We start from the raw sequence: 13,635 nt of genomic DNA, 5'->3' as shown, positions 1-13,635 counted from the left end.
GTTGAGCGTTCCTTTTGGGAATGATAGTTTCCTAGTTCCTTTGTTGACCCAGAGCAAGAATAAAGATGAGAAATTTGATTGATCAAATAGAAACCAGCGAAGACAGCCCTTGTACTTCTCTCATGGCAAAGTCACTTTAACTAGTATTTATTAGAATGATTCCTGGAACTCCAGAAATGATCTTTTTAGAAACCTACATTGGTCATGATTGGCTTAATATAAGTATCCATAGCTGATATCCAGAGTGCAGCTGGAGATGCTGAAAACCACTGTAGTACTCTGTGGTACATACAGTGATAGCCCTGATTTTCCTGCTGCTGCTCCAGCAGATTTCCATCTGCATACTAAACATTTGGGGTCACTCACTCTGCACAACCACCAATCTGAGATTGCTTTGTATTTTTTTCAATTAATGCAAAATGATCTTTAATTGGTATTAATTCCTGATTGGTAGGGAAGCTGGCCAATCTGGATGCCGTGCGGCAAATCATCACTCACCCCTGGCTTCTTGATTGGCCAGAAAGCCGGCTCCATGCTTCCTGGTCATCTGGTGATGAGGGAGCATGGAGACGGCTTCCCAGCTAAAAAGGAAGCTGGGTGGCGAGTCATTACACGCCGCACGGCTTCCATTATAGGAGAATTATGAGGTGAGTGATTTTCACTCATCCTCATAGTTCTAGCCGACCTGTGACAATGCAACTGTCACAGGTCGGCTCAGTAGATCGGGAAATGAGCGAACACATACTGGCACACGCTCACTTCTTGATCCTGTCACTTCAGAGAGCCGTGACAGGGGAGGGACTGGATTACCCCCTCCCCTGTCCGATCCTCCAGCGCTGACTGGCGGAACAGACGGGGGAGGGGGCGGGTACAGCTGGCTCTGCCTCTAGATAGGCAGAGCCAGCTGTCACTCACGCAGCTGGGTGGATTCAGACATAATTGTCGGGATCCGTTCCGGCTGTGGCGTCTCAGTATACCACGAGCTGTAGCTTGCTGTATATTGAGCTTTGGGTGACGGGAGGATGCTAGTTTGTGTCCTCCCGTTACCCTTAGGACAACTATGGGGAAAAGCCCTAACCCCATAGTTCTCCTTTAAGGGAGCTTTCAGTATCAGTATTCATTATCGGCGAGTACTGAGAAAAAAATATCGGAACTCGATACCTAAAAAACGGTATCGGTGCATGACTACTGTATATAATCAGAATTGAGTTCCAAAAACTATATGACCAGTAAAATAACAGAACTACTGATAAAAACTAGCAGACCATAAAGAAGGCAAACAGTATTTCTATGTTAAGTAGACTTATCTAGATGGCATTCTATCTAGTATTTCCACCTAAAAACAGAAATATGGATTCACAAAGCACAAAGTGTAATCTCTTTTTCAGTTAAAGTTACTTATGAAAAACAAAAACTGAGAATAAATATACATTAGAAGCACACTGCACATCAAGCAACATCAGATATTGCAGCCCTTAGTACACAGGGGAATAAAATCTGTTTAAATGTTTGTATTTTAGCTGGATAACTGCTTTAACTATGGAAACTACACAATTCACTGTAATAATAAATCATCGATAAACCCTGGCAGAAATTTGATGTATTAGGTGTTCATACCCATGACTGACCCCAGAAACTGCAGTTTTACTAGAAAAGAGCCATTACGTAGTTAGCTCTGAGGCTTTGCAGTGCTGGAATTATGGATTTAAATGCCACCAGGGTCACCAGTACCTGCAAAAAGTCTCTATGTTCTCATATTTGTGTGGGTCACTTCCAGGTGCTCTAGACTGCTCACGTGATTCAAAAATGGTAATAATGTGAATGAAGGAAACATCTTTGTACCTTAAGAAGCTCATCAGAATTTGAAGCCACTATATAATGGAATACAATCGAATTGTGGGGGCTGCAGCGATCTACCAACAGTCATTAATGATCAAGCACTGCTGAAAATGTTATCGACTAGCTTAGAGTGTGTTAGAAAACTTGTGATCAGTTATGGCAGGGCAAAGGAGAGATTCAGTCTCACAGCAGTGTAGTCAAGAACTGGTCAAGTAGCAACACCTAATTAGCAGTTTTCCAATGCTAAACACTGTCAAAAGACGAGAATAAAAGCAGGTTTATTTTTTTATTTTAGGCTGGCTACATAGGTGGCAATGAAGATACACAGTGGGTCGAATCTCCAGTCCTGAGCTGAGGGTCCCTCCTCACAGGTGCACTAGGAGTAGGGATGAGGGACCATCAGGTCAAGTCGCCCAGAGGAGGTTTATTTTTAACATGCACAGCTATTTATATTTAATGGTAAAGTCTGGGATTTCTGTAAAAAATATCCTTGCAGTGCTGGGCCCCCCCCACACTGCAAGGGTTAACCGCTCTTTAAGTCTAGGAGTAGAGGAATAAGCTGTAATACTTAGCTTATCCCTCACTGGCAGGCTCTGGCGCTGTCCTCTTTAATACTCTAGGTTGTTGGCAGGCCCTTACCATCATCACGTACAATGCAGTACTCTTGGTCCTGCATTTACATGATTATGTCTGCTGGCTGGAGTGCCATAGAGAAGAGGCTTCAGATATCTGGTTGCACAGCGTGGTGGATGCCTGCCACAGTAAGGAATAAGTTCAGTATTACAGTTTATTCCTCTACTTAAGCATTCGCACCCTTGCAGTGCGGGGTGCCCCACTGTAAGGGTATTTTTTTTTTTAAATCCCAGAGTTTAGCTTTAAATAAAGTGACCATGTCCAATACATAGTCTGCTTGGTCTGGTGTTGTCAGATAATCTTGTGCATTGTATCTAGCGTTTGACAGAGAAGATGGTGTATCAGTTCTCCAGAGCTCATATGGCAACTAAGCATCACTACCTGATGAGGCATTACCCATTACCCATAAATAATATAAGAGCTCTAGCTGTGAACACAGTGGAGATCTGCTTACCTTTGGTTCCATAGAGATGAAGTTATGTGTTCCTCGGCTTGACAAGACTGACCTCTTGATAGTTCCACTGTGGTAAAAGTGATAGTAATTCTGGAGTGACCCAATCTGTGGTAAAAACACAAAAACAAAGTGGTTTTAACTATTAAAATAAGCACAGGTTTGGGTTATGGTCTATAAGATTAGGTTTGTGCACAAATTAAATGGATAAATTATGCATTATCTTGCAGCTAGAACGTTACTTGAGCCACAATGATCATCTTTCAAAAGAAGGACATGTGATATGAAATGGATGTGGGTGTCCTTCAGGCACTAACTGCATAACCAAAGATTATAACTAAGCTTCTACGGCAGCCTGTGTCTACCTTTTTAATGTTTAATTTATATGCAGAGTTTTATATCAACGCACGTCCACAGTGACACATAACAAACTGCTTTAAAAAAAATGCCAAATGACTAGTGCTATTAAAAAGCATTCTGTCTAGTTTGCCAAAGGAAATGTACTGTTGAATGGACAATAATGTTATTTGGATCGTTAACTTAAAGGACCCATAAGGGTAGTGAAATTAGGAAAACTACAAAAAAAAAGCATAACACTGTGAGGATGCAGAATAAATTACAGACACATTTTGGCTTTGTTGTTCTGTTTGCACTACAAAAGGTTTTACATACAATTTAAACTTAAAGTGTATGTCCAGTCTTTTTTTGAGTGAAAAAAGCTTAGAATTAGAGTTTGGATTGCAAAACATAGCTATTTCTGCCCTTTTTTTCAATGCCAATGTCTGGCACAGGTAGCTGTGCATTGCCATGGGAGATGTGCCAATGCAAATACAAATTTACCATAAAAAAATTACCATGCAGCTGGGAGAGGGTCTTAATATGGCTTCAGAGGCAACATTAACAATACAAAATCCTTTAAATAACAAGCTTTGGGGTTGCTTCAAACTGTACCCCACACACACACACACCGGACAGCAATAAAAAAGGGGTTATAGTCTCTCCCTACTCTACTACTCTGTTTCAATCTATATATGTCTTGCTGTTGGATATTTACTTTCACTTCCTGTCTGGGAAACTACAGTATCTGTCCCTCATTTTATCTCAAACTGAAAGAAAAAGGTTTTGTCCTGTATATACATTTTAAACACTTATCTTTAGATTTTAAGAATATGCAGTTATACTTTTCTGTTCTTTTTGCCCTTGTTTGTTGTCCCTTAGAATGTTTTATAAAAGCAATACACTTTCTGAAGCTAGCTCAGCTTAATAAGTGAAGACCCCCATCCAAAACCATTTTGTTTTAAAGACAGGGGTCTATTCACGAAGCTGCCGAAGGATCTGGCCGTAGCTTCGGCCGATCCTTCGGCTAGCTTCGGCCCCAGGACCCCTTCGGTTCAGTAGAACCAAAGGGGTGTGCCTTTTTGATTGTAGTTCATGTTATACCCATATTTAGGGTATCATATTTGAATAAAAACCCCCACCTATCCCACCTACACCCCTCTAATTATACCCACACGCTACTGTCATATTTTTAATTTTTGCACTGTATCATCCATTAACAGATTCTTTGATAGGATTTGTGAATGGAGAGACTGTAAGTCCCATCTGATCTTGCAGTTCTCAAATAAGTCAAAGTGCAGTGATGTTACCGCATTTGTAGTCCATTCATACTTCCTACTGTCCTTAGCTGTAAGGAGATCTGATGAAGAGTCTGCAGGAGCCAAAGCATTGCACCAATGTTTTGAAGACACAGATGCAAAAAATAAAAACTATATATTAAATAATAATAATGATAATAATAATAATAATAATAGTAATAAATGCATAATAATAAATGCACATATTTTCTTTTACTAATGTGTGCACATTTATAATTTTTTGCAAAAGCTGGACTATGCCTTTTAGTGGTATGGAAGACTGTATCTTAAAGTGATACTAAACTCTGGAGTCAAATCTGAAAAATGTATTCAAGTACCTTAACTATTAACCAAAATGTGTCACTAAACTTGTTTAGTGTCAATTTATACTTGTCTTTCCACCCCCCTGTGATCTCTTCTCCTTGTTGATCCTATGTGAGTTTGGTACCAGGAGAAGAGTGATGAGGAACTCAAAGGATCTGCACCTAAGTGGCAGGGCTGCATCTGACTTTAGTAAACTTAAACTGACTGATCACTGACTGGGTTACTGCACTGTACTTTACAACACACACAGGGACTTCCTTCTGGAGGGTGGCTTATTGAAAAAAACGGAACATAAATCATGTTTCTCCTTAAAATGCTGATACTGTATATCAAATGTTCCTCTTTGTAATTACAACTTGAACCTCTTTATAATTAAAAGATAAAAGTTCTACATTCTGCAGATTCTGCAGAATGCTGCCAAATCCTCACTGCAGATTCTTACTGCATGTCAATGGATGGGCAACACAATTCCTTTTTACCTTCATTCCAACTTAATCAAAACAAAAACCAAACTGATTATCACGGCTATGTCTAAATCAGTCTTATTGTTTAGATGAGCAAATGTTATGGCTGTGAAAGGACATATACAAATCTAACGAGATAACACACACACACACACACACACATGTGTCATCTTGTTCTCTTTCACTTGCAAATAGCAAACTGTACACATTAGACAATTTCAATTGTGTGCATTTTTTATGATTTAACATGAAATTTTCACATGTGTACAACAAACAAGATAATAATCCACAATAGGTACTGTATTGTAACAGCAAATGTCAAGAAACATAACTAATTAATTTTTTTGTGGTAGGCTGAAGTATAAGAAACAAGAATAATAAAATTGTTGAAGCTGGAACCTCAAAATGACTAAAAACAGACAAAATGTATCTTGTCACAGAAATTATAAACTTAGAACTACAGACTGATTTCATAAACAAAATACTAAAATGCTCACATTTTTTTTCAGTCTTATTGCTTCATGTTCCAGTTTTGTGCTAATGTTGAATCATAAGTAGAAACAAAAACTCACACATTCCATTGGTATTTGCCTCAAGTGAACCTCCAGCCATAACTTTTTTTTTTATAAAGGAATAGGAACTATAAAGGAAATGTTCTGAACATCTGTCAGGTTTTTACTGCCATGTTTCTGCCATACAAGAGTTAAACTTGAACCACCTGCCACCAGCCATACGTATATATTTGGCAGTGTGGCATTGGTCTTTAATATCAGGCTACCCTGCTCACTCGGCACCCCAGTATCAATAACAACTCACAGGCATGTTTTATGAACGGGAGCTGGGGATAGTCAATCACAGTGATCACATGATTGTAAAGCCTGCCTCAGTCTCCTGGTGTTAAAATCCACTCAAAGAGCTGGCAGAAAAAGTTGTGCTCTAAGAGTACACCAGAGTTATTCTATATATTAATTTACATACCTATAGTGATTAGTAGAAATAAAGCAATAAAATGTTTTCATAAATGTGGCCCCATACCTTTCCACTGAAAATAAACTTATTTTTAGAACAGCTACAGATATAAATACATTTTTTTGAGTTCAGACCAGTGATGACTTTGCTACGTGCCATTCAGACTATGTTTTACTTATCTGATAAGAAACCTTAAGAATTTAGATTGCCTTAAGGAACTTTTAAGCTTATTCTGGATTTGATCCATCACTGGGTTGCAAACAAATAAGTTTATGAAATACAATGGAAATAACTAACATACATTTCAAACTGCTATTGAGAGTTATGGAAATAATAGTACAATTTTTGCTGAAGTGGTTAAGACTGATAGATACACCAAACACAGAGATCCCTTACTCCACTACTACTTTACCATGTAGAAAATAGTTTTATTTTGTATCTAAGAGGGGCATAGATAAACACACATCTCTGCAAGGTATATGGTTGTAGAAATATCTTCTCACCTCAACTGAGTCTCCCTGAATTCCTGCCCTAATACTAACCTTAAAGTGACACTAAACTCAGGACCTAAACCTTAAAAATGCATTCAAGTACCTTAATTATCAACAACACTGTACCTTACTGTTGCATCACTCAACTGTAGATCCTCAAATCATCTCTGAATTGGTGCTGACACTGTCCTTCCTTCTGGAGGGTGGCTACTTTTGTTCCCCATGGTCTCTCCGTGTGTTGTAAAATGGCCACAACTCCAAGCTCACTCCTGCGGTAGACTACAATCTCAATACAAATTAGTACACTAAAAGTGTACATCAAATTGTAGTCCAGCTCAGGAGCGAGACTAAACTGAAGAGTTAAATATTTATATTATTTGTCTATCACTCGGCTGCAGATTCTCAAACCATCTCTGAATTGGTGCTGACGCTGTCCTTCCTTCTGGAGGGTGGCTACTTTTGTTTCCCATGGTCCCTGTTTGTGTTGTAAAGTAGCCAGCGCTCCAAGCTCACTCCCGTGATGGACTACAATCTCAGGTTTAATTTACTAATTTGTATTGGGGTTGTAGTCCATCACAGTAATGAGCTTAGAGCGGTGACTACTTTACAACACACACAGGGACTATGGGGAACAAAAGTAGCCACTCTCCAGAAGAAAGGACAGTGTCAGCACCGATTCAGAGATGATTTGAGGCTATACAGGTAAGATTTGTTAATAGTTAACGTGAATACATTTTTCAGATTTAACTCTCGAGTTTAGTGTCACTTTTAAAGCAGTGTATGTGTGCTACTTTGAGCCCTTCCTCTGTTATCAGGCCTACTCATAGGTAGATTTCCAACTAGCGCTAAATCCCCTTCCCCCCACTGGAACTACTAGCAATTACCTCAGAGGAATCCTGAAAAATACTTACTAATAGTAAGCAATGTTTGAAGTCAGGTGCATAGTTTGTCATTTTTCACATTTATGGCCACCCTTAAATACTGCAGCTTTAAAAAGGTTAATGTTTTGTTAGGTTAGACATAGTTTCTGAACTTGTTTTCTAAAAATGTACCACATTTTGAAGGAAATGTCCTAACTATCAGAACATTATTTAATTGTGCTTGTAAGGTTCTGACGCAGTTCATGGTCATTTCATAATCACCAGCTCTATTTACTCATATTGCTGCAAAGAACACAGCAAAACATCATCGCTATAAACTAGACAAAACAGCCATTCCAAGGACTAATGCATAAACACTTGCCAAGCCTATGTTGGTAAAAACTGGTTTTAGAATTAGGATACTGGCTGGCAGAGATGCTAAGGATACTGTACATAGATAACTGTTTGACTAAGAATACAGTGGCAGTAGCTATTGCTGTAAAGTGTTTAAAAGAAAAAACAAGCGTAATAATGAATCATATGTGAATTTGTCCATTTTCCCCAAGGGGACCAGCAGAAATTCCACAGTGTGGAATAACCTGAATTTTTCCATTTGAACATCTTCCTAACACATCTTTACTATTCTGTCATCCTAAGTAATTTACACCTATTAAACTTACAGTCTATTCTAAAATAACCCACAGCTATTGCCTGTTAAACAATTGTGGTAAAGCAGTATTTGTCTTACAAGCTTCAGAATTCTGCTCTTACCTCCTAAATACGCTGGTCCTTCATTCTGAATTTTGTAAGCAATGCATCAAATATGAGTCCTAAAGTGGACCTTCACGGTTTGTAGATTGCTATTACTAAACATTTCTAAAGGTGACTTTTTGTTATTTTAAAGAAATAGGTAAAGTTCCTATTTATTAATATTATCTATATAAATGTTACACAGCTTCTTAAAATGATGAAACACATGCTAGAACAAATGATAAATAATGCATTTATGCCATTGTTGGCGCCAGTTTGGCTGGAGCATCTGTAACCGTAACAACAAAATTGGTATTTCAAGAGTAGCAGTCACCACAGCAAACGTGACAGCAGAACTCAATATCCAACTTGAAGACCCTGTTTCCACAAAAAAAGTCTGCAGAAAACTCCACAAAGCCAATATTCATAGAAGAGCTGAAACCAAAGCTGAAATTCAACTTTAGTTTTTAACCACCATTCTCTTCTCCATTAAAGTATTGCCATGTTTTGTGTTTTCAGTTATACCTGTGAAGATTGTTTCTCTTCCAAAGGGTTTGGCTTTTATGGTTAGAAATGTTCCAGCTAAAAAGCCACAATGGAAATCTGACAACTTAAACAGCCATTTTACTGACCATTCATACAACCTGCTGCTGAACACAACGTGTAATACGTCAGCATACAACCTAAAGAGCAAAGACAAAGAAAAGAGAAACAAAAGATAGCCACAATTTTTGTTATTGTGTAGCTTACATAAATACATTTAAACCCTATAGAAATGGTTCTTAAATGTTATAGTCTGACGACCCACGAATGGTCATGGGGACCATTTTTTGCATATAGCCGTAAAAAGACAAATAACAATGGCAGTATAATTTACGAAAAGAACTATCTTTTTTCTTACCACTGAAATATTCCTTGGGTCTTTTTTCATGCTTTGGATTTTTCATTTAAAAAATGCCTTGCTTGTTATTACCATTGTTATCATTATTATTATTATACTACACGATTTATATAGCACCAACAGCTTGCACAGCTCTTTATGTTATATATATAAAGCTTTTATAACTAAAAACTTCTCCACATAGAACACATTGCGGGCACTCTTTTTTTATTTCTTTTCACTCTTTTTCACTCTTTTTTTATTTCTGATTGCTATAGTAAAGTCAAGGGAAATAAAATATGTATTGTATTTTCTTTTAGTAGTGGACATTTCCAATTAGCACCAGTTCTCTTCACCTCTTAACCTCACAATCATTTACCAAAGAAGTCAAGTGATGTCCTAACCCAAACACATCCATGACTCAGTTTTGGTCCTGTCCCAGAGTAAGAAAATAGGAACTGGTGTTTTGTTGAGTCAAAACCAGAAAATTAGACTGACAAACAAGGCCACAAATAACAAAGACACCACAAGGCAGGGGGATAAAAAACAGCTTCGATTTGAGGCAAGGCTAGAGGTACACAAAAACATGGACAACAAGCTAAGGGACAAAATCTAAAACTACAATAAGTATCTAAATTAGAACAAGTTGAAATGCATGGATCTAGAAAGGCAGAAGTCTCAGAACAGAGCCTGGCCTTTAGAATGTACCATCAATGCACAGGGGAGTAAACACAACCCAGCGGGTATGGTATAGTCAGGGGACAGTATTGAGATATCCGACAATACAGTGTGAGACTGAATCCAGGTCCTTACAAATGCTTTAAATGGTATCTAAACCCAAAAACAAAACTGTAATATACTGCAGCTTACCTGTCCTTAGATGTGGTAGCTACATTAGTTTTCATTTTTCAGAATATTCCTATAGCTTTATATTTTATATAGTGTTTTTTTAACTTTTTTTTTATTCTGATATTGAAAATGTGTTAAGATGACTGATTATTACACATAGGGGTTCAATTACTTCAAGTGTAACAGTACTACAGCAGGCTTACTGTAAATCCTGCAACCCACTAATGAAAAGATGTGCAAGATATTTCTATTTTAAATATTAAATACATTTAATGTGTAGTTATGAGGTCATTATACACTCATTCATTACATCCTCTTCTTATAATACACAGCAGTTCCGGAAATACAAGGAGTGACCTAAAGGTTAGCATGTATATGAAGGTGCTCTGCATTCTGCTGTAGTTGAAGGCAACAGCAGTATGCCCCATAAAGCTAATATGTATGTGACCAGGACTGCAGGGTCACAACTGACATGGAGCAAATAAAATAAATAGAAATAAGCAGATAGGGTTAAACTGGGTTCCTTAAACATAGATGGTATCATAAACAACCAAGTATAAAGTGATGACATCACAAGTCACCAAAGATAAGAGATATTTCACAACTGTTTGGATACACATATTCTTATATGCTCTACAGGTGCTTTTTGCAAGGGTAATTGTACTAGTAGATTGATGGTGACTCAGTCTACTTAAGCTGCTCAAGATATGTATGAAGGCTTGCCATGGACTTTGTGCCTTAGATAAGTACAACAATAATCTGTAGATTCTGTAAAATTAGTGTCTGACTCTTGACCTCCAATTGTTTAGAACACTTCTTAGTAGTTTGTAAGTGATCCTGCATTAAATCGGTCCTTCACCTCCTTTGACTAAAAATCACATCAGCATACATCTCTGCATGCTGATATGAATTCATCTAACTTTAGCTAAACAAATATATGTTTATTTTACTTACAATTTCCACTTCCTGGTCCACTTTGGCACAAATGTAACCCTGCCCGTGCATCGCATTCTGGGAAGGTTACATCTGTAATCTCATGACATCTCAGGGAAAGGCATCTTCCACACCTGAAATTATGAGCATGGTCACATGTCCTAGTCACATGTGCCAGAGTTCCAGGAAGTAAAATGAGATCTAGTAACCTGCCCTTATTTAAAATGGCCATTGTCAGAAGACTGGGGAAGAAAAGAAAAAAAAGGTTTGCAAAGAATTAAAACAAACTGCAATTATCTAGAAGTGTGTGTTTGTAGATTGTCATTACTAAACATTTCCAAAGGCACCTTTATTTATTGTTGTTTTTAGAGATATGGGTAAAGTTCCTCTTTAAGGCAGAGCAGGGTTGCATTGTTCTGCAGGATTGTAGATGGTGTGTACTGTATATGTCACCTATGTTTCTTACCCAAACATGGTGAGGGGCTCCAGCGCTGATGACTGATATGGAGGAGCAGGTTTTTAATAAGTCCTGTCACTTCCGGTTCCGGCGCCGGATGGACTAGCGGTGTTTTCCGTAGCTCCGTCCCCGCCACATCCCCACCGTCTAAACCGAGCCTGAACCGAGCCGCATCGAGCCCCGGATAGCCGCCTACGAATCCCGCAGAGCATGGACAAATTTATCGCGCGATCGCAGCCGGCCTGCCGCGCGCTGTCATTACCACCTGACCCGGCGGTCGCGCTGCCCGCATCGGCGGCCATGGATGACACTGAGGCTGACGATATGGGGTTACAGGGTGAGTCGGAGGTAGCTTCTCCCCATGCCCCCATAAACTATCAGCACCTGGCTGCAGCTGTGGCATCCCATCTGAAAACGGAGATTGGGGCCATCATAGCAGACTCTCTGAAGCTGCATTTGGGGCCTATTACCGCTGCCCTAGAGTCACAGGCACACAGAATGCAGGCTCTGGAGGCCCGTGTCAGTGGGGTGGAGGACCGGGCTGCTGAAGCTGATAGATCCCATGTTGAAGAAAAAAAGATGCTGCAATACCTGCAAGACAAGGTTGATGACCTAGAGAACAGATCTCGCAGGAATAACCTCAGAGTAATTGGGATCCCTGAATCAATTCTGCCTGCTGAGCTACAACGCTTTTGTTCTTCTACTATACCGCAAGCCATGGGTATCACGTCTGCCTGCGCAAGGGAAAAGGACCACCGCATAGGCCCCCCTAAAGATCAGGAAAGGCCCAGACCAGTCATCGTAAGATATCTGGACTATTCAGATAAGCAACACATTCTGCAGACCTATAGGAGGCAACGCCAACTGGTGGCGGGCGTCCACAAATTGCTGCTTTTTGCAGATTATTCAGCTGAGCTGTCTAAAGTTCGCCGCTCTTTTCATGAGGTCTGCCAGTCCCTGGTGCATAGAAGAATCAAGTTTGTGTTGGCGTACCCGGCGGTTCTGCACCTCTCAGACCCTGACGGCAACCAAATCCGCTTCACCTCAGCTGCCCAGGCTAAGGGGTATGTGGACAGACATCTCTCCGACACCACAGCACACTCCAGCTCGCCACTCAAGAGTCCACCACGGAAAAAAAGGACCTGAAGACCGGGTCGTCCCTCCATTGTCTTTTCCTCCCGCCCTAACAGGGGTGCAAAGATGGGCTCGTTCACACGGCTGTGTGACATCAATGTTCTGTACTTGACGGGTGCTTCCAAGTCGTTAACTATCTCTTCTTTTTAGTTGATATATTTTTAACATTTCATACATTCTACCAGTCCTTGTATGCGGCGGATACCGGAAACCTCTCTGCGGGGTCCTCATTTCTGGACACTGTGTCCCTGCCTTTTCTGTCCGCCGCAGACAAGGAACGCATGAATGCGGAGATAACCCTTCAGGAAGTCCAGGCAGTTATTCATGATTCCCCCGGCTCGAAGGCTCCTGGTCCTGACGGCTTATCCGCCGAATTCTACAAGTCTTTGACGGATCGGGTCTCCCCTACCCTAGTATCCCTATATAATCACCCATCCCTGATAATGCAAAAACACTCTATCACTTACTTAGGTATCTCCATTCCCCCGGTCGGCTAGAGACCTTTATACCTTGAACTACAAACCTATTTTGAACAAAATACTTCAAGAACTGCGTACCTGGAAAGATTACCCTATTTCCCTTTTAGGCAGATGTCATCTCATTAAGATGGTCAGCTTCGCCAGGCTACTGTACCCTCTTCAGACTATACCCCTCCTTTTGAAACACAAAGACATCCAAATCCTTCAGAGTGCCTTAACCTCGTTTCTCTGGCGGGGGAAGAGAGGGAGGATCGCCCTCAAAAAAATCCAACAGCCAGTGAGGAAGTTGGGTGCCAACCTCCCGAACATTAGAGCATACAATTTGGCCAGCTTATTCCACCATATACGAGATTGGACTCATGATACCACCTATTTCACCAACACCCCTTTAGAGAGACACCTGATGAAGCCCTGGTCCCCCCCGGGTATCCTGAATACCCCTCTGAGACTCCTCCCCAAGCACATTAAAGATAACATTCTCCTCAGGG

General features: G+C 40.0%; 1 protein-coding gene across 1 annotated transcript in view; it reads right to left on the bottom strand.

The window, feature by feature from the left end:
- Positions 1-13,635, bottom strand: part of PCSK5 (proprotein convertase subtilisin/kexin type 5) — a 251,276-nt gene that overhangs the window by 206,913 nt on the left and 30,728 nt on the right. Inside the window, exon 2 of the mRNA XM_018558244.1 lies at positions 2,927-3,031. Coding sequence (XP_018413746.1) covers positions 2,927-3,031 — 105 coding nt within the window. The remainder of the gene's footprint in view (positions 1-2,926; positions 3,032-13,635) is intronic.

Source organism: Nanorana parkeri, unplaced genomic scaffold, assembly GCF_000935625.1.
Source record: "Nanorana parkeri isolate BGI_ZX_2015 unplaced genomic scaffold, ASM93562v1 scaffold328, whole genome shotgun sequence".
Classification (NCBI taxonomy): domain Eukaryota; kingdom Metazoa; phylum Chordata; class Amphibia; order Anura; family Dicroglossidae; genus Nanorana; species Nanorana parkeri.
The sequence above is the reverse complement of the archived record's forward strand: the minus strand, read 5'-3'. Positions and strand labels throughout refer to the sequence as shown.